This window comes from Tenrec ecaudatus, chromosome 1 (genome assembly GCF_050624435.1).
Source record: "Tenrec ecaudatus isolate mTenEca1 chromosome 1, mTenEca1.hap1, whole genome shotgun sequence".
Taxonomy (NCBI): Eukaryota; Metazoa; Chordata; class Mammalia; order Afrosoricida; family Tenrecidae; genus Tenrec; species Tenrec ecaudatus.
The window spans coordinates 184,621,010-184,639,761 of record NC_134530.1 but is presented as its reverse complement, the minus strand read 5'-3'; the positions used below and the strand labels follow the sequence as shown (position 1 = coordinate 184,639,761).

Sequence of the window (18,752 nt, the reverse complement as noted above, 5' to 3'; positions counted from 1 at the left end):
AGACCAATGCATTACTTAGAGAACCTGGCTGTCTCCATCCACTGATTGGAGAGACATGTTTAAACATACTTTGTTTGGAATAAACCTGTGCAAGCATAGCCTGGAAGCCTAGTATCAAGACTGTTTTACTTACCTGTTTGTGCTCGTGTTCACATGCATGCAACTGTATGTGTGTGCGCGCACACACATATATACTTTGTGTGTGTATATATACATATTTTATCTGTAGTATAAAAAGCAAAAGTGTATAAACTTAAATTGTAACAGATTATCTATTAACTCAATTAAGTATCGGTAAATTACCTAAATATCTGAAAATAATTTTAACACAATATTCTCAAAACATAGTTGCTGTTGGATAAGGTTTGCTAAAATAATCTGTATTTTCAATCAAACCTTTATCGTTTCTTATAGATTTTTCAATCTAACCTTTGATTTCATCAGCTTTTTTGTGGGGGAGGGGAAAGGAGGGGTGTGGGAGGATCAAAATGCCTCCATTACACCTTACTATTTCTTTTCAGGTATATTTCATTATGATTTCCATCTTTTGCTTCTTAGACTTCTCCTCCAATAGAGATAAATTGTTTGCAATCTTTTGTAATAAGGATCCACCCAATTTCTGATAACTATAGTAAGACAGTTGGGAGGGAACCTTCAAGAGTCTCCGCAGAGGAAAAGCCTCGGGTCTTCTCTCTCTTTTGGCTCACAGTTAGTTAAGACCCTGACTTTCCAACTCACTTACTTATGTTTATGGTGGCGGAGGTTGTTTGAAAGACAAAACCTAGTCAAAGTCCCTTCCTTTTATTCCTGATCATTCTCTCTTGGTAGGAATGTTCGCCTTTTCTTTATTCAGTAAATAGCTATATTCTTTAGCAATTTAAAAAAGAAGCCCATACATTCTAATCTAATAATCTTTTAGCCTCTGTCCTAGAACTCTCTGTCCTAGAACTCCCTTTCAGCATCTGGAGCTGCCAGTTTTACTTTAAGACAGAATTAATCCTTTTCTTTAAATAAAGCATAATTCATATACTATCGAGCTTAAGCTACCTAGAATGATTTGTTTTCAAGGTTGACATAAATATAAAACCTTTTTAGAATGAAGTTTATTTCCATTAAATACTGGAAATACTAGGATTACTTAATTTATATAAGAGCTTACTTAACATTCAACTAATTAAAGTAAGTTTGGAAAAAATGGCATATTTTAATTTAATAATACTATCCACAGGTAGGAAATTATTATATTTTCATAACCTTATCTTCTTCATGCTTTACAGGATCCTTTAGTGAAATAATTTAGATTAAGTTGTCCTTTTTTAATGGCCTTTTTATACCAATCAAAATAAACAATCTGCTCTTTCAGTACAATTTTTAAATACACTGATCAATGTTTCTTAGAGCAGTTACTAAGCACCAGATCATCACATAGATCAATCTTTCACGAAAGAAAAAATATTTTAGACAACTTCATTAAAAACACTAGACATCTTATTTATATAGTGCTATAATATAATATCTTATGTAATATAACATAATATAATATAGCATAGTATAGTGATGTAATGTAATATAATATAATATAAAATATCTTAGTTATGTAGTGCTGTAATATAAATACCAAAATTGATTGATTTAAAAAAATTCTATTCTAACAATTTAGGAAGCTTTGCATGGGCTCACTATGGATCAGAACCGACTCGATCACACCTAAAAACAACCGGATTTGGATTGCAAGCTCTTAGGGAAGACTTTCTCTGTTGTCTCTGGCGTAAAGTTTTTATTTCCTTTGAGCAACAGTGGGATTGGTGTGCCTTGGAGGTTTCCATGTGTCTTGAGTTGACCCTTGATCAGGAGGTTCTCAGCACGAGGGCCCCAGGTCCGAAAGACACACTCTAGTTCCAGTGGTTTTTGCTTGGTGATAATGAGATCCTTCCTTCCTCAGGTCTCTCTCTCTTTTAAAATAGAAGGGGATGCAGGCCATATCTTAGGGAAACTCCCTGTCATTGGATCAGAACTGTGTCCTGGTTAAGAGTGATGCATGCCTCCCTAATACTGCATCATTAACTTGACTAGCATATGTTAAGACTAACAGAGTAAAATAGGAAAAACAGGTTCTATATACACCTTGTTAACTTTCCAGAGGCTTGCATTGCCATGGCAACAGACCCTCTAACAAAACGACCATCAAACAAAAGTTCCCCAGAGGAGAGTGAAGACACAAAGGAGAACTAAGTTTCCCTAAACGGAGGGGGAAAGACCAGATGAGAATTCATTTTTCCCAACCTACTTCCTGGAATTCCAAATTAGTATATTCAACTTAGAAATTTTTTTAAACATGAGGCTCAAACCAGCATAGATGGGGCGTCAGGGCACTCAAGGCTGAGAGAGACTAGGGAGAAAGACTGAATTGTCAAGGAAGTCACTTTACTTGGATCTGCAATCAACACCCAGGGAAGTGGCAGTCAGGAAATCAATCTTTACAGTGTTAAGAAGCAAAGATGTCACTTTGAGGATAATGCCTTTGGACTGCCAGAAAAAGACATAAATCTCACAGTCAGAATGCTCCTCAGAAGTGGAGATGGTGAGAATTCTTCTCATACTCTTTGGACATGTTACTGGGAAGGACAGGCTCCTAGAGAAGGGTATCAGGGTCAGTAAAAAAAGGAAGGTTTTCAATGAGCTGGACTGGCACAGCGGCTGCAACGCAGCACTCACACGTCACAGGGTCAGGGTGGCACGCGGCTCGGCTTTATCCTGCTGCACATGGCGTCACTCTGAGTCAGACGGACTCAACAGGACTTAGCACTGACAGCAGATAGCACACCACGTGACAGTGAATAGAAGACACGACGGGGCTGGAGAGAGGGAAGGAGGGATGGAGGTGAGTGTCAAAGAAGGGCCTGAAGGAGCCTGCTACAAAGAAAGAAGCCAGCTATGCGCAATTCTCATCTGAGTCCAAGTCACAGAGGCAAATCCAGTCTTTGCAAGCAAACTGTCAGTGAGACAGTAAGATGAAGGTGTAGGACGTGTACAGAAATCACTTTGCCTTTTCGATCATTTGAAGAATTTTTACAGGAGCTTAAAAAGGACCGGGGTGGGGTGGGCAATGTAAGCTTAGAAAGCTTTGAATCCAGGAAATACGTATGTCCTCTGTACGATCTTGGAGGAGTTTTTAAAATAGGGGAAACAACAGAATTCTTATTTACATGATGTTGAAATCTCATCACAAAGAAGGGAATTACACGGTGCATTTTAATTGCTAAAGCAGGGACATTTTGATAGCAAGAGTGCTGGGGGGGGGGTGGTAAAGCCTCCCCAAGAGCAGCTGAGGACCTTGGATGAGGTGTTCTAGATGGTCAGCGGCTCACAGAGCTCTTCTATTTAAATGGGACAAGAGGAAAGTTTCAGCACAGGGATAACAGGCTAGAAGCAATGAGAGAAGGCGTGGGGAAAGTATAAGATACAGTGGGCTGACACTTCTTTAACAACTACTCAACCCTAGTGCCTCCAAGACAAAATCCAATGACCCCAAGAATGGGAGACCATGAAGGAATAAAAAGATGCTGGGCAGCTTTCACATTTTCCTTTTTGAAGAGATGCATTAAAATAATTTCCAAATGGAAGTTTTAAAATAATTTACATGTGCAGGAATTGTGCCCAATCTGACCCCACCACATCGGGGCAAAGCATGAAGGGTGTGCAACAGAGCAGCAAAGGGAGCAGAGCAATGAAGTCCTGAAGGAATCTTGAAAATAGACTTTGGGGGCAAGGCATGGCACCTCATCAGCCTTGATCAGAAAACACTCACAAAGGTCAACACAGAGACTTAGAACTATTTATAGGTTTTTCTTTTTTGTTGTGTGGTTGTTGTTTTTTGTGTATCTTTTTTCATTCCATTTCAAGATATGCAGGATAAATAATCCCGAGGAGAAAACAATGGGACTGACAGTTCCAGAGTAGGGGCATGGGAGAGGGTGAGGTGAGGGAAAGGAAGTGGGGAGCCAACAAACCCAGGGACAAGGGAACAACAAGAGATCTAAAATCGATGGTGAGAAGGGCGTAGGATGCCTGGTGGGGCTTGATCAAGTGAAATCCAAGAAGAATTAATGAAAGCCAAATGAAGGTCAAACATGCCAGTGGAACAAGAGGAAAGTAAAATGAAATAGAGAAAAGAACTAAGAGGCAAAGGACATTTATACAGGTCTAAATACAGGCATGTACATATGTAAATATATATACATATAATGATAGGGACATCAATCTAGGTACATATATTATATGTTAAGTATTAAGGTAGAAGATGTACATTGGGCCTCTCGTCAAGTACTCCCTCAATGCAAGCACATTTTGTTCTAATAACACAGCATTCTGTGATGCACACCTTCCTGACAGGATTGCTGAAGACAATCTTCACCCATAAGCAAATATGATGGTTCCCAGCTATCAAAAGATATAATGTCTGGGGTCTTAAAGGCTTGAAGATAAACAAGCAAACATCTAGCTGAGAAGCAACAAAGTCCACATGGAAGAATCACACCAGCCAGTGTGATCATGAGGCACTGATGGGATCAGATATCAGAAGACCAAGAACAAACATATCTATTTAAACAAGGTGTGTGTGTGGGGGGGGGGAGCTGAGTGGAGACCCAAAGCCCATCTGTAGACAATTGGACATCCCCTCACAGAAGGGTCACAGGAAGGGACAAGCCAATCAGTGTTTGGGATAGCACCAACAAACTATACAACATTCCTCTAGTTCTTTAATGCTTCCTCCCCCCTCCCACTATCATGATCCCAGTTCTATCTTACAAATCCAGCTAGACCAGAGCATGTACATTGGTAAAGAGCTCTAGACACAGGGAATCCAGGACAGATAAAGCCCTCAGGTACAATAATGGGAGTATCGATACCATGAGGGCAGGGAGAAGGTGGGGAGAGAATGGGGGAACCAATCACAATGATCAATGTATACCTGCCCCCCCCCAAGAGGTATGAACAGCAGAGACATGGGTGAGGTGAAACAGTTGTCAGTGTAAGATATGAAAGTAATAATTTATAAATTATCAAGGGTTCACGAGGGAGGGAGGGAGAGTGGGGGAGGGAGGAAAAAAATGAATTGTTGATACCAAGGGCTCAAGTAGAAAGAAAATGTTTTGAAATGATGATGGCAACATATGTACAAATGTGCTTGACACAACAAATGGATATGGATTGTTTTAAGAACTGTAAGAGCCCCCAATAAAATGATTTTTAAAAATAATAATTTACATGTGACTTTATTATCTATGAGTTTTAAAAATTAACTATTAGATCCTCATTCCACTGAAAAGTACAACAGGTAAGTCACATGAATGAATTGAAATATGAAGATATTAATACAAGCGACATTAATAGAGATCATTGTTAAAATAGAAACAACATTTTCCACAGGACCTGTGGCCACTTCCACAGACTAAAGACCAAAAGTTCGGCCGCATTATCGCTAATGCTTTTACTCACAAGCTGAGTCCATGATTTAAAACACAAGAAAATTGAGTATGGATTGGGCAAGTGGTTAAAATTATAATAATACTGACCATTTTTATTCAAGAAAATAAAGTTTTAAGGCACACACTATAACATATACAGAGCCTTATATACTTTCCTTGCTTCCTCTGTTAGGAGTAGTGAAATAACATAATGAATAATCTAAAGAAAAACAAAACAAAAAACCCCTGAAGCACTTAGTTTGAAAATCTAAGAAAGGAAGGAAATGAGGACTCACTGCAGCAGTGCCTTTGTCTTCCTGGTGGGGTCTTCCGGCTTAAAGTTTTTGTAGGCTTCTACTTCGTGTTCTATGGAAAGCAACTGTCCCTGGAGTTTGTTCCTGAAATTTGGCAGAGTATCTCGAATGTGGTTGGTAAGTTGCTAAGTAAAACAAAACAAAACAATCATAAACACATTGAAGGCTAACCCACGAGACAAAAATCACGCTGCACTGTTTTCCTAATCATTCAAAGTATTTGAAATTATATACACACTTGAGACTGACTGTGGAAGATAGGTAGTGGGAAGAAATTCCAACTCTTTTCCATGACCCTACGGAGATGCTGAAAAGTCTTTCCATGAAAGTCACTTCCTTGGACAATCTGTTTAGGTCTGAGAAGATTCTATTAAAATTCAACTGATGTTGCTGATGAGCCTGGCCAATAAGAGCTTAGCACAGGCTGATTTACCAGATCACCTCTCTTGCTGAGAAAAACTTTAAGGTAAACTAGAAATAGGAAATCTAGATTGACAGGCACTCCCGAATGTCCTCAGAGCTAATGATCTTACCATATTGGAGGACTTTGGGTATTAAATGGTGCCGGAAGTGCCTGTCGGTTACATTTCTCTCCACTTTGCACTTTCAGCTGGTGCTTTGTCATATCTCCACCTCTCTATCTGTGCCCCAGACCAACACCTTCACCAAGGCTATTTTGTCAGGGACCATCCAATCAAGTCCGACTAACAGCGGCCTGGTCCGGTCCTGGGCCATCTTGTTGTGATGTTTGAGTTCATTGTTGCATTCAGGTGTCAATCCATCTCACTAAGGGCCTTCATCAGAAGCAAGAATGATGTCCTTCTCCAGGGACATCATGATAATGTGTCCAAAGTACATGAGACAAAGTCTTGCCATCCTCGCTAAGGAGCATTCTGGCTATACTTCTTCAAGATAGATGTGTTTGTTCTTTTAGATTAGGGACAAAGAGGGTTGTCTTTCCAAATGCCTGTGCTAAGTGAAAATTAGCTGTACATACCACAATAATGGGGCTGGAAAGAAATCAGGCACCTATTAAACACCTATGGGAAAGATCCAAACTGAGAGTGTTGCACAAGCCTCCTAGGTTCAGGTAGGAGGAGGAGGTTCAGGAACCTGGGCACACAGACTAGGCCCAGCCACAAGACATCACATAGGTGGGCCTAAACTCAGCCCCTCAGATCAGCCAATACCTTCAATCATGCCTCCCCAGCCAGAGGGGTTAAATGCATAGGTTGCAGGCCACTTGTCTGGCTTTGCTCTTGATCAGCTGCACGCTGTAAGTGGAGGAGGGTGGGAATTCTGCCCCCACCTTGGGATTTCATGGTTCCACAAGTATGGGTTTGGGGCTCCCTTTCCTGTACTCTTCCCATGTGGTTTTTCTCATTCAGCCGTGAACCCCCGCACGGTTCCACTTGGCCTTGCATGCATTTCAGAAACATGTATTTTCAGAAACGTGTATTTTTGAGACTGTAATTTCTGAAACTTCCTTTTTTTCTCATAAAAATCACTTGGATTATAAAATGTGCTTCTGCCATGTAAATTCTGAAGGAAGAACCAATGTACCTGAATCCAGGAAACTCACGCTTCTAGCTGTCCCTGGAACTTTCAGTAAGTTTCCAAACCAAACTCAGTACCACATAGTCCATTCCAACCCACATTGACCCGACAGGGCAGGGGAGAACTGGGCTATGGGACTAGAACACCTCATCTTTCTCCCACAGAGCGGCTGCTAGTTTTGAACAGCTACCTTGCAGTCAGCATCCCAATGAATAATCAGTTCAACTGCGTTGACTTTTCTCCTGTCTTCCTTATTCAATGCCCAACTTTCACAAGCATACGAGGCCATTGAAAATACTATGGCTTGGGTCAGGGACACCTTAAGCCTCAAAGTAACACCTTTGCTTTCCAACACTTTTTTAAAGACATTATATTGGGGGCTCCTACAGCTCATATAACAATCATACAACAATTGTATCAAGCATATTTGTACATATGCTGTCATTATTATTTTCTAAACATTTACTTTCGATTTAAGCCCTTGTTATCATTTCTTTTCCCCCTCCTTCCTTCCCTCCCACCCTCTTGGCCCCTTGATAAATTATTATTAGTTTCATATCTTAACACTGACTTAACTCCCTTCCCCTGCAGGGTCTGTTGTTCGTCCCCCTGGGAGGAGGGGTGGTGGTGGTTATGTGTCATTCACTGCTGTCGGTTTCCCCTTCCTTCCTTCCTTCCTTCCTTCCTTCCTTCCTTCCTTCCTTCCTTCCTTCCTTCCTTCCTTCCTTCCTTCCTTCCTTTCTCTCCCATCTTCCCTCTACCCTCCTGGTATCACAACTTGAATTTCTGTTCCTGTGGGGGTTTATCTGACCTGGATTACATGTGTCCTGAGCTTTTATCTGTACCTGTGTACATGCTCCAATCTAGCCTGAAGTGTAAGGTAGGACTGGAGTCATGATAGTGGGGGGTGAGGAAGCCTCAAGGAACCAGAGGACTATTGTGTTTCATCAATGCTCCCCTGTGCCCTGGTTGACTCATCCCTTCCTTGTGACCCTACTTTGAGGGGCTGTCCCATTGTCTACAGATGGGTTTTGGGTCTGTGCTCCAGCCCACCTTGTCCTTAAAAATATGTCTTTTTGTTTGCTTATTTTGAGTCTTCTGATCCCTGTTACCTGATTCCATCAGCACCTCATGATCACACAGGCTGGTGTGCTTGGGTTTGTTGCTATTTTGCTAGATGGCTGCTTGTTTAACTTCAATCCTCTAAGACCCCAGACACTATATCTTTTGATATCTGGGAACCAACAGCTTTCTTCACATTTTCTTGTGCACCCATTTTGTCTTCAGTGATCGCCCTGGAAGGGTGAGCATCACAGAATGCCAGGTTGTTAGAACAAAGAGTTCTTGCACTGAGGAAGGGCTTGAGCAGAGGGCCCCAAATCTGTCCACTACCTCGATGTATTACCATATAAATATATGTACATAGGCCATTATCTCTTGGGCAGGAGACTTACCCAATGCATTGCTTCATCTGATCTCTTGACTGCTGCTTCCATAAGCATTGATTATGGATCTAAGCAAGAGGGAATCTTTAACAACTTCAACCTCTTCTCCATTTATCATGATGTACTTATTGGTCCAGTTGTGAGGATTTTTGTTTTCTTGACATTTAGTTGTAATCCATACTGAAGATTGCAGCCTTCACCTTCATTAGCAAGTACTCCAAGTCCCCCTTATTTTAAGCAAGCAGGTTGAGTCATCTGTATGTCTCAGGTTGTTAATAAACCTTCCTCTAACCCTTCTCCGTTTTTCTTCATATAGCCAAGCTTCTTAGATTATTTGCTCAGCATACAGTTAGCGTAACTATAGTGAGGGAACAACCCAGACACATCTCTTTTTAAAATTTCAACCACAAATATTCCCTTATTCTGTTTGCACAACTGCCTCTTGATCTATGTATAAATTCCAATGAGCACAAAAAATATTCTGGAATTCCCTTTGTCCTCAAGGCTATCCATAGTTTGTCAAGCTCCACACAGTCAAATGATTTGGCATAGTCAATAAAATACAAGTAAACATCTTTGGTATTCTCTGTTTCAGTAAGATCCAACTTGATATCAACAACAATAGCTCTTGTTCCCATCTCTTCTGAATCTGGTTTGAATTTCCAACAGATCCCTGTACTTTACTGTTATAATCAATGCTGAATGGTTTTCAGAAAAAAATCACTTGCATGGCATATTAATGACATTGTTTCAATAGTTCTACATTCTGTTAGTCCATCTTTCATTGAAGTGGGTACAGATATGTATCTCTTCAGTTGGTTGGCCACAAAACTGTCTTCCAGGGTTTTATTTTATTTTTTATTTTTTGGCATAAGTGAGTGAGGGCTTCCAGTGCGTCATCCACTTGTTGAAACATTTCCGTTGGGAGTCCGTCAATTTCTGCAGTCTTTTTTGCTCATGTCTTAAGTACCGTTGGTTCTTGATCACATGCTACATCTTAAAATGGTTGATTCTGAACAATTCCTTTTGGCACCGTAACTCTGTGTATTCCTTCCATATTCTTTTGATGCTTCCTGCAATCATTCAATATTTTACCCATAGACTTTTTCAATATTGCAACTCCAGGCTTGACTTTTTTTCCCTTTAGTTCTTTCAGCTTGGACTACGCTTAAATGTAACCTTTTGGGTTTTCTAGCTCCAAGTCATTGCACATTTCACTATAATACTTACTTTTCTTCTCAAGATGCCCTTTGGAATTCCCTGTTCAGATGTTTTGCTTCACCATTTCTTCCATGTGCTTTACTGTACAATGAAAAGTAAGTTTTGGAGTCCTTTTTGACATCCACTATGATTTGTTATTTCTTTCTTACCTTTTAATGACCTTTTTTGATTTCTTCATGTGTAATGTCCTTGATGTCATCCCACAGAATCAGGTCTTTTTCATTAATGTTCAATGAGTCAAAGAACTCTTGTTCTTGAGATGTTCTCCAAATTCATTTGGAATATACTTAAGGCCATTTCCTCTCCTGTGAAGTTATTTTAATTTTCTTCTATTTTAATCTTAACCTTACATATAAGTAATTGGTGATCTGTCTATAATGAGCTCCTGGCCTTGTTTTGACTAATACTCAGTTTCTCCCATCACCTTTACCCACTCACAGCCACTGAGTCAATTCTGACTCATAGCAACCCTCTAGGACAGGGTAGAACTGTCTTTGTGGGTCTATGAGATGGTAACTCTTTATAGGAGTAGAGAGCCCCATCTTTCTCCTGAGGAGTGGATGGTGGCTTCGAACTGCTGACCCAATGGATTACAGCCTAGCGTGTAATCACCTTGCTACCAGGGTCCCTCTTCCTCTATCCACAGATGTAGTGAATCAGATTTCTGTGTATTCATTCTAGATAACTCCATCTGTATAATTGTCTTTACATCGTTGAAAAAATGTATTTGCATTTGCAATGAATAACTCATTGGTCTGCAAAATTCTATCATGCAATCTCTTGCTTTGTTTCTGTCACCAAGACCATAGTTTCCAACTACTGTTACTTACTCTTTGTTTTCAATGATAATATTCTAATCATCAATAAAATATCAATACATCTTATTGGCATGTTCAATCAGTTTCAGAATAAAGAAGTTGGTGGAATTCTTCAATTGCTTCATCACTAGCTTTGGTATTTGGTGTGTAAATTTGAATAGTTGAGTTGGCCTAATTTCCTTGTATGCATGTATACATATGATCTTAACACAAGCTTTATTGCACTTTTTAGACAGATCTAGAAACGGTCTTTTTATAATGAATGGAATATTATTCCTCTTGAATTTATCATTCCTGGAATTGTAAACCATACAATTGTCTACTTTCAGATGGCTAATACTGGTCCATATCAGCTCTCTGTTGTATTGTTGTTAGGTGCATTGAGTCCATTCTGACCCCTAGTGACCTTGAAACATTGCCAGGTCCTGCACCATCCCCATAATTGTTATGCTTGAGTCCACAGTTGCAAACACTGGGTCAATCCATCTTAGGAGGGTCTCCCACTTTTTCACTGCCCCGCTACTTTACCAAGCATGATGTCCTTCTCCAGGACCTAGTCTCTCCTTGACAACATGTCCAAAGTGTGCCAGGTGAAGTCTCTACAGCTTTGCTTCTAAGGAGCTTTCTGGCCATATTTCCTCCAAGACAAACTTGTTTGTTCTTTGAGAATCCATGGTACTTTCAATGTTTTTCACCAACACCACAATTCAACAACAATGATTCATCTTCAGTCTTCCTAATTCAATGTCCAACTTTCACATGTATATCAGGCAATTGAAAATACCATAGCTTGGGTCCGGCACATCTTAGACTTCAAAGCAACATCTCTGTTTCTCAGTACTGTGAAGAGGTCTGGTGCAGTGGATTTACTCAGTGCAATGTAGCTTTTGTCTCTTGGCTGATGCTTCTATGAGAATTGATCATGGATCCTAGAAAAGCTAAATCCTTTACAACAACATCCTTTTCTCCATGTATCATGATGCCCCTATTAGTCCAATTGTGAGGACCTGGGTCTTCTTACATTGAGTTGTAATCCAAAGCCACAATCCCTGACCTTCATCAGCAAGTACTTTAAGTCCTCTTCACTTTCAGCAAGCATAGTTGTTGCCTGCATATTTCAAACTGTTAATAAACCTTCATTCAATCCTGATGCCACATTCGTATTCATATAATCCAGCATCTCTGATGATATGCTCAGCATGCAAATTGTATAAGTATGGTAAGAGGACACAACCCTGATATACACTTTTCCTGATTTTTTTAAACTATGCAATATTCCCTTGTTTGACTTGCACAGCTTCCCTATGATCCATATACATGTTCAGCATGAGCACAGTGAAGAATTCCGGAATTCCCATTTCATGTAAGGCTATCTATAGTGTGTTGTGTTCCACACAGTTGAATACCTTGGCAAAGTCAATAATATGTAAGTTAACACCTTTCTGGTATTCTCTACTTTGAGTCAAGATCCACCTGACATCAACAATGATATCCCTTGTTCCATGGCCTCTTCTGAATCCAGGCCGATTCTCCTTTTAAAACAAAACAAAACTCCTTTGTTTTAATTCAAACTTCCCCTTACCTGCATATTTGAAAGAATGCCATTTTGAGGACTAAAGGTTCACCTAACCCAAAACGTGGCATTTTCAGTTGCCTCATGTGCGTGTGAAAATATTGAATAAGCAAAAACCAAAGAAGGATTTATGTGTCTGAATTATGCTGATAGAGAAGAGTACAGAAAGTACCATGGATTGTCAAAAGAAGAAACAAATCTGTCCTGGAAGAAGTACAGTCAGAATACTCCTTAGAGGCAGGGATGGCAAGGCTTCATCTCACATACTTCTGACATGTTGTTGGAGAAGGACATCATGCTTGGTAAAGGGAGAGGAGCAGCCAAAAAGAGGAAGGCCCTCTACAACATGCACTGACACAATGGCTACAATGCTCTCAAACTAAGAACAAGTGTGGTGCTGGCACAGGAGGGGTGGTTTCATTGCCTTGTACATAGGGTCGCTGTGACTCAGAACCCTCTCAAAGGCACCTCACAACAACAATACATTTAACTGCCAATCATTTTAAACAATGTAACTTGTTGTGATTACCCTGGCATGTGGTTCTGAAGCAGAGAACAAGAGGATGTCAAGGACTCACTCCTTATAAAATGTCATAAGAAACAAGCCTCCAACTGTAAGAGCGAAAGCAAGAAAGAGAAGCAAGCAGCCAACTCATTGCCATGAGCACTGAGAATACTCGGCTTCTACCTTTTGCTTCCCAGTTACGTCAACAGCAAAACTCTAAGACGCACCACTGTTTTCTTTCCAAAACATTTCTTTTTTTGGTTTCTATGAGTCTAGTTCCTCTCAGTCTCCTACCACTCTCTATAATCCCTCTCTATCTAACTAGCCAATTCATCTTCCACCAGCAGATCTGTAAATGTTGAAATTCCTCAAATCAGAGTTCATGGGTACTTTTGTTCAGTCTCCTAGGGATATCTAATTCTATCCGTGGCTTCAAATAACATCCAAGCACCTGTGATGGCCCAAGTGTTCTGTCCAGACTGGATTCCTTTTTACTGCTGCCCGCGCATCAAGAGGTCAACAACATCTAACTCTTAACATGCTCAAATCAAGGACCAACCAAATTTTGTCTTCAGGATTCCCATCTTGGTGACTTCAGAATGATCCAGAAACTTGGGACCTGTCTTTGACTTCACCTTTTCAAAGCCCACTACCACCAATTTTCAAATTTCCTAGACATGTCTTGAATCTGTTTTCTCTCCCAACACTAAAGAGCTTTCCTAGGACAAGTTACCATTACTTCTCACTAACTCCTAACTAATCTTCTCATGACTACTCCTTATCTTCTAGACTGAAACTAACATAATCTTATTTTAACACACAGCTCAGATAATGTCATTGCCCTACAGAGATCCATTTAATGACTCTCCACTGCTTTTGTGATAAGAACTAACCTACTTAGCCAACTCATCTCTCCTTCTATGCCCTCCTGACACACAGATGTTTCTGTCTGTTCTTCAGAATTATCAAGCACATTTCCAATCTTTGCCCTAGAAACTAACTCTCCAGCAGGATAATAGGTACACATTGAATCAGCAATAAATCAACCTTCTGATCTAAATTATGGTGCTGGGTAAGAATATTTAAAGTACCATGGACTGCCAGACGAACACACAAGAAAGAAGTACAGACAGAAAACTTCTGGGAGCAAGGATGATGAGACTTCTGTTTCTGGGAAAAGACATCATGTTTGTAGGAGAGAGGGTCAATAAACTAGAGGAAGACCCTCACGGAGTTGGACTGACGCAGTGGTTGCAACAATGGGCTCAAAGACACCACAGGGCTGGGCAACATTTCATCCTGTTCATTCACAGAGGCACCTACAAAAGTAATCGTTTCAAACCCGTACGAATGTGCTTGAATCAATGAAAAAAGAATGGTCATAAAGAAAAAGAGAGGCCTTCGGTACAAATTCATTCCTCTACAATATGCCAATCAGTTTTCAAAACTCCAATTATGTGGTAACTAGGGGGTCATCTGTAATAACCAGTCAATCCCATATTTACAAGTTAATTTGTTTTCAACTTTATCTTTCTAATTACGTTTGCGATTTTCTTCTAAGCTTTCTTTTAAATTTATCTGTTTCTCCTGGGCCAAGATGTTTTTATTTGTTTGGATGTAAAAATATATCATTTCGTATTTCAATCACATTAAGTAGAATTGTATAATTGCTACTGCAATTTCGAAACATTCTTTTCTACATGAACTACTTGACATCGTCTCCCTTGTACCCCACCACCACCGGTAAGCCCCCCTCCCCCCGAGCCCCTTATTCTACTTGCTATACCTATAGGTTCACAATCCTTGGTTTCATATACTGAAAAATGGAAAAGCATATAACACAGCTTCAAAAGGGTGACCTCCATTGACATAAGTTGGAGCTAGGATTTACTGCGACCCTGGGCCAATATTGATGTAACAAACAGTAATTTACAAGAGAGTGTGCTCAGTAATGAAAACATTGATACAATATCAAATCATAAATATCAAATTGTATGCCTTACTCTAAATATATCCATATCTTTTAAATGACACAACAGTATTACTGCCCGATAAAACTCAAAAAAACAAACTTACTGCCATCGAGTCAATGCTTGTTTATAGTGTCTCTACAAGACAGGGCAGAACTGCTCCTGAGTTTCCAAGACTGTAATTCTTTTTTTTAAATCATTTTATTGGGGGCGCATACAACTCTTATCATAATCCATACATACATATATTGTGTCAAGCACATTTGTACATTTGTTGCCATCATCATTCTCAAAACATTTGCTTTCTACTTGAGTCCTTGATATCTGCTCCTCCTTTTCCTCCTCCCTCCTTACTCTCCCCTTCCTCTTGAACCCTTAATAATTTATAAATCATTATTATTTTTCTTGTCTTAGACTGTCCAACATCTCCCTTTACTCACTTTTCTGTTGTCCATGCCCCAGGGAGGAGGTTATATGTAGATCCTTTTAATCAGTTCCCCGTCTCTACCCACCTTCCCTGCACCCTCCTGGTATCGCCAATCTCACCACTGGTCCTGAAGGGTTCACCTGGTCTGGATTTCCTGTGTTTCCAGTTCCTATCTGTACCAGTGAACATCCTCTGGTCTAGCCAGATTTGTAAGGTAGAATGTGGATCATGATAGTGGTGTGGTGGGGAGAATTCAAGAACGAGAGGAAAGTTGTATGTTTCTTTATTGCTACACTGAAGCCTGACTGGCTGGTCTCCTCCCCGTGACCCTTCTGTAAAGGGATGTCCAATTCTCCACAGATGGATTTTGGGTCCCAAGACTGTAATTCCATGGGAGTCAAAATCTCCTTCTTTCTCCAGAGGCAGCTGGTGGCTTCCAACTGCTGACCACGTGGTCCACAGCCCAATGCGTAACCAATCCATTCCCAGGGCTCCTTATTTAACTTGATAGCATCCAAATAGTCATCTATCCATAATTTTTTATTATTTGGGATCAATTTTAAAGTACAAATGAACTAGTCTATATTATGGCCTCATATCAGATGTATACCATTACTTTTTATTTTATCTAAATTCTTTTCAATTTTTTTTGCTTGAAAAGTTGGAGTACAATATCACACATAGCCTACTATTGTAACTTCTACTGATGCCTTCAAGAATCTAACCAGTATCAAAAAGTACTTGATTGGACGACCAACTCTGCTCATCCCTGTGATTGTTTCCAGTTGCTGTCACCTGCTTTGACACAGATATAGCACACACAAAGTTGCCTGATTTGTTACATCTCTATGTTGAGTTTGAGTTTTGCTTTATTTGGGGGAAACTTATTAAAAATAAATCTGTAGTCATGTATTTCATAAATATTGTTGCTTGAAAGAAAACTAAATAATAACACACTGAGTTTTACCTGATTAAGAACCTTCTGCAGGTGTGGAGTTCCCATTCGATCAGCAATATGTCTGTAAGCCGGGTGGGAAAGGAAAAATTTCCTTTCTGCCAACATAGCAGCCTTAATGTCCTTCTTCCCATCTATATCCTTCTGACTTCTGTTTACCACCCCCACGTAACCTGAAACAGAACACAAATGTTTGGAGTTTCACACACCTTTTGCTGCTTATTCCTGAAGCTAGTTCAGGGCTTTTCAAGCAAGCATGCATGTGAGACAGAAGACTAGTCTGAAGGCTGGGTTCCATTAGAAAACCCCATTTGAGACACTGGTATTTGAAAAAGGCCTCTGGTAATGATAACTGTTCAGTGCCAATATTGTCTTTTGCCTAAAATGCATTGTGCATTTTAATTGAGCATCTCTCTCTTTGTTTTTTATTATTTTTTGGCATATAACAGGTAATAAGTAATCAAATAAAAATATAACTATTATATATTTATAAAGGCAATGACAAGTATGTATGCCTTCCTTTCAAAACTTCTTCTTTTTTGTTTTCTGAGTCCTTTTATTTTAGGAAGTAATTCTTCATTTAGATAATTTTTAATCACTTGGAAATATGCTGTTCTGTACCATTCAAATGAGTCATAATCCCATTCCTTGCAATTGAGGAAGCCTTAAAACCAAGCCTGCAATTAGTTTCTGATCAGTTCCCTGCCATATAATTAAAGTAATAAATCCCAAGTGTATTACCCCTGCGAAGAGGAAGCAACTTGTTCTCTAGAACATCCCTGGCATCTGTTCCTTCATCCATTAGATCCAGTTTGGTAATGACTCCAATGGTTCTTAGACCTGAAGCATAAACAAAGACATTAAATAATTTGCAGAAGACTTACAAATGTTACAAACATATGTCTCATTGATAAATGTAAAGCAGGCACATTTCAGTCCTTGTCTTATTCCTCTTCGTCTTATCCACTGCTACCCCAGCTCCATCACTCATCTGTCAATTGATCGGATTGTAGTGGCTTGTGTGTTGCTGTGATGCTGGAACCTGTATGGCACTGGTACTTCAAATGCCAGCAGGGTCCCTCCAGGTGAACAGGTTTCAACAGAGCTTCCAGAGTAAGAACCAACGATGAAGAAGGAATTGGCTGCCCACTTCTGAGGAAATAGTCCATGAAAACCTTATGCATCGAATGGAAACATGTCAGATACTGAAGGCCTAATGAATGGAAGTAACGCATTGTTAGAGACAGTGCCCGAGGATGGGGCCCTAGAGTCAGAAGGAACCTGAAATGTGACTGAAGGAGGAGCTGCTTTTCTCAAAGTAGAAATGGTGATGTGAATGTAATAAATCCTGTGGGAATAAACACTTCAGAATCTTCATTTGCTGATGAGACACAAGTCAAAACGAATAGAAACTGCTGCAAAAGTATACTTTAACTGTAACTTGGATTGTGCAAAGTATGAATCCTGGGAAACTGTAAGTGATCAAAAAGTAAATAGAATGCATAATGATAGCTATCCTAGGCATTAGTGAGCTGGTACTGGCCATGTTAAATCAGAAAATCTTATGGTTTTCTATGCCAGGAAGGACAAAATCAAGAGGAATGGTATTACATTTGTTGTCAAAAAGGACATTTCAAGATCTATATTGAAGTACAACACTGCTTGTGGTAGAATTATATCAATCCACCTTCAAGGAAATCCATTAGTACAACTATTTTTCAAACTTATATACCAACCTCTAAAAGTAGGGATGCCAAAATTGAAGAAGTCTACCAATGTGTTCAGTCTGACAATAATCAAACATGTAATCAAAATACATTCATAATTATTGGCAATTGGAATGCAAAAGTTGGGGGGGAAAACAAGTGAAGCTAGAAATCATCTAATAGAATTTTGCAAGACCAATGACTTGTTCATAGCAAATATCTTTTTTTCAATAACACAAAAGGTGACTATACACATGGACTTCTCCAGATATAATACACAGAAACCAAATTGATTACATCTGTGATAAGTGATGATGGAGAAGCTCATTATCAATAGTTAAAACCAAGCCAGGAGTCAACTATGGAATAGACCATCAACTGTTCTTACGTAAGTTCCGAATGAAGCTGGAGAAAATAGAATCAAGTCCATGAAAATCAAAATACAACCTTGAGTCTGCCCCACATGAATTTAGATGGCATCTCAAGACAGATTTAATGCATTGAACACTAATGAGAAAAGACCTGATGAGGTATGGGAAGACATCAAAAGCATCATCCATGAAGAAAGCAAAGGGTCATTAAAAACACAGGAAAGAAAGAAGAGATAAGCATGGATTTCAGAAAAGACACCCAAACTTGCTTCTTAAACACACAGTAGCTTAGGTAAATGGAAGAAATGATGAAATCAAGGAACTGAATAAAAATTTTCAAACGGCAGCTCAAAAGACAAAGTAAAGTATTATAATCAAATGTGAAAAGAACTAGAGTTAGAAAACCAAAAAGGAAGAACATA

At 39.5% G+C, this 18,752-nt stretch overlaps 1 protein-coding gene across 4 annotated transcripts in view; it reads right to left on the bottom strand.

Moving 5' to 3' along the window:
- The window catches only part of DNM3 (dynamin 3), a 701,664-nt gene that overhangs the window by 450,362 nt on the left and 232,550 nt on the right, over window positions 1-18,752 (bottom strand). For all 4 annotated transcript variants that reach the window (XM_075565015.1, XM_075565024.1, XM_075565031.1 and 1 more), the window contains exons 5-7: window positions 16,995-17,093; window positions 16,266-16,426; window positions 5,765-5,907 (exon numbers count right to left, since the gene is read on the bottom strand). In XM_075565015.1, the coding sequence (XP_075421130.1) occupies window positions 5,765-5,907; window positions 16,266-16,426; window positions 16,995-17,093 (403 nt within the window). The remainder of the gene's footprint in view (window positions 1-5,764; window positions 5,908-16,265; window positions 16,427-16,994; window positions 17,094-18,752) is intronic.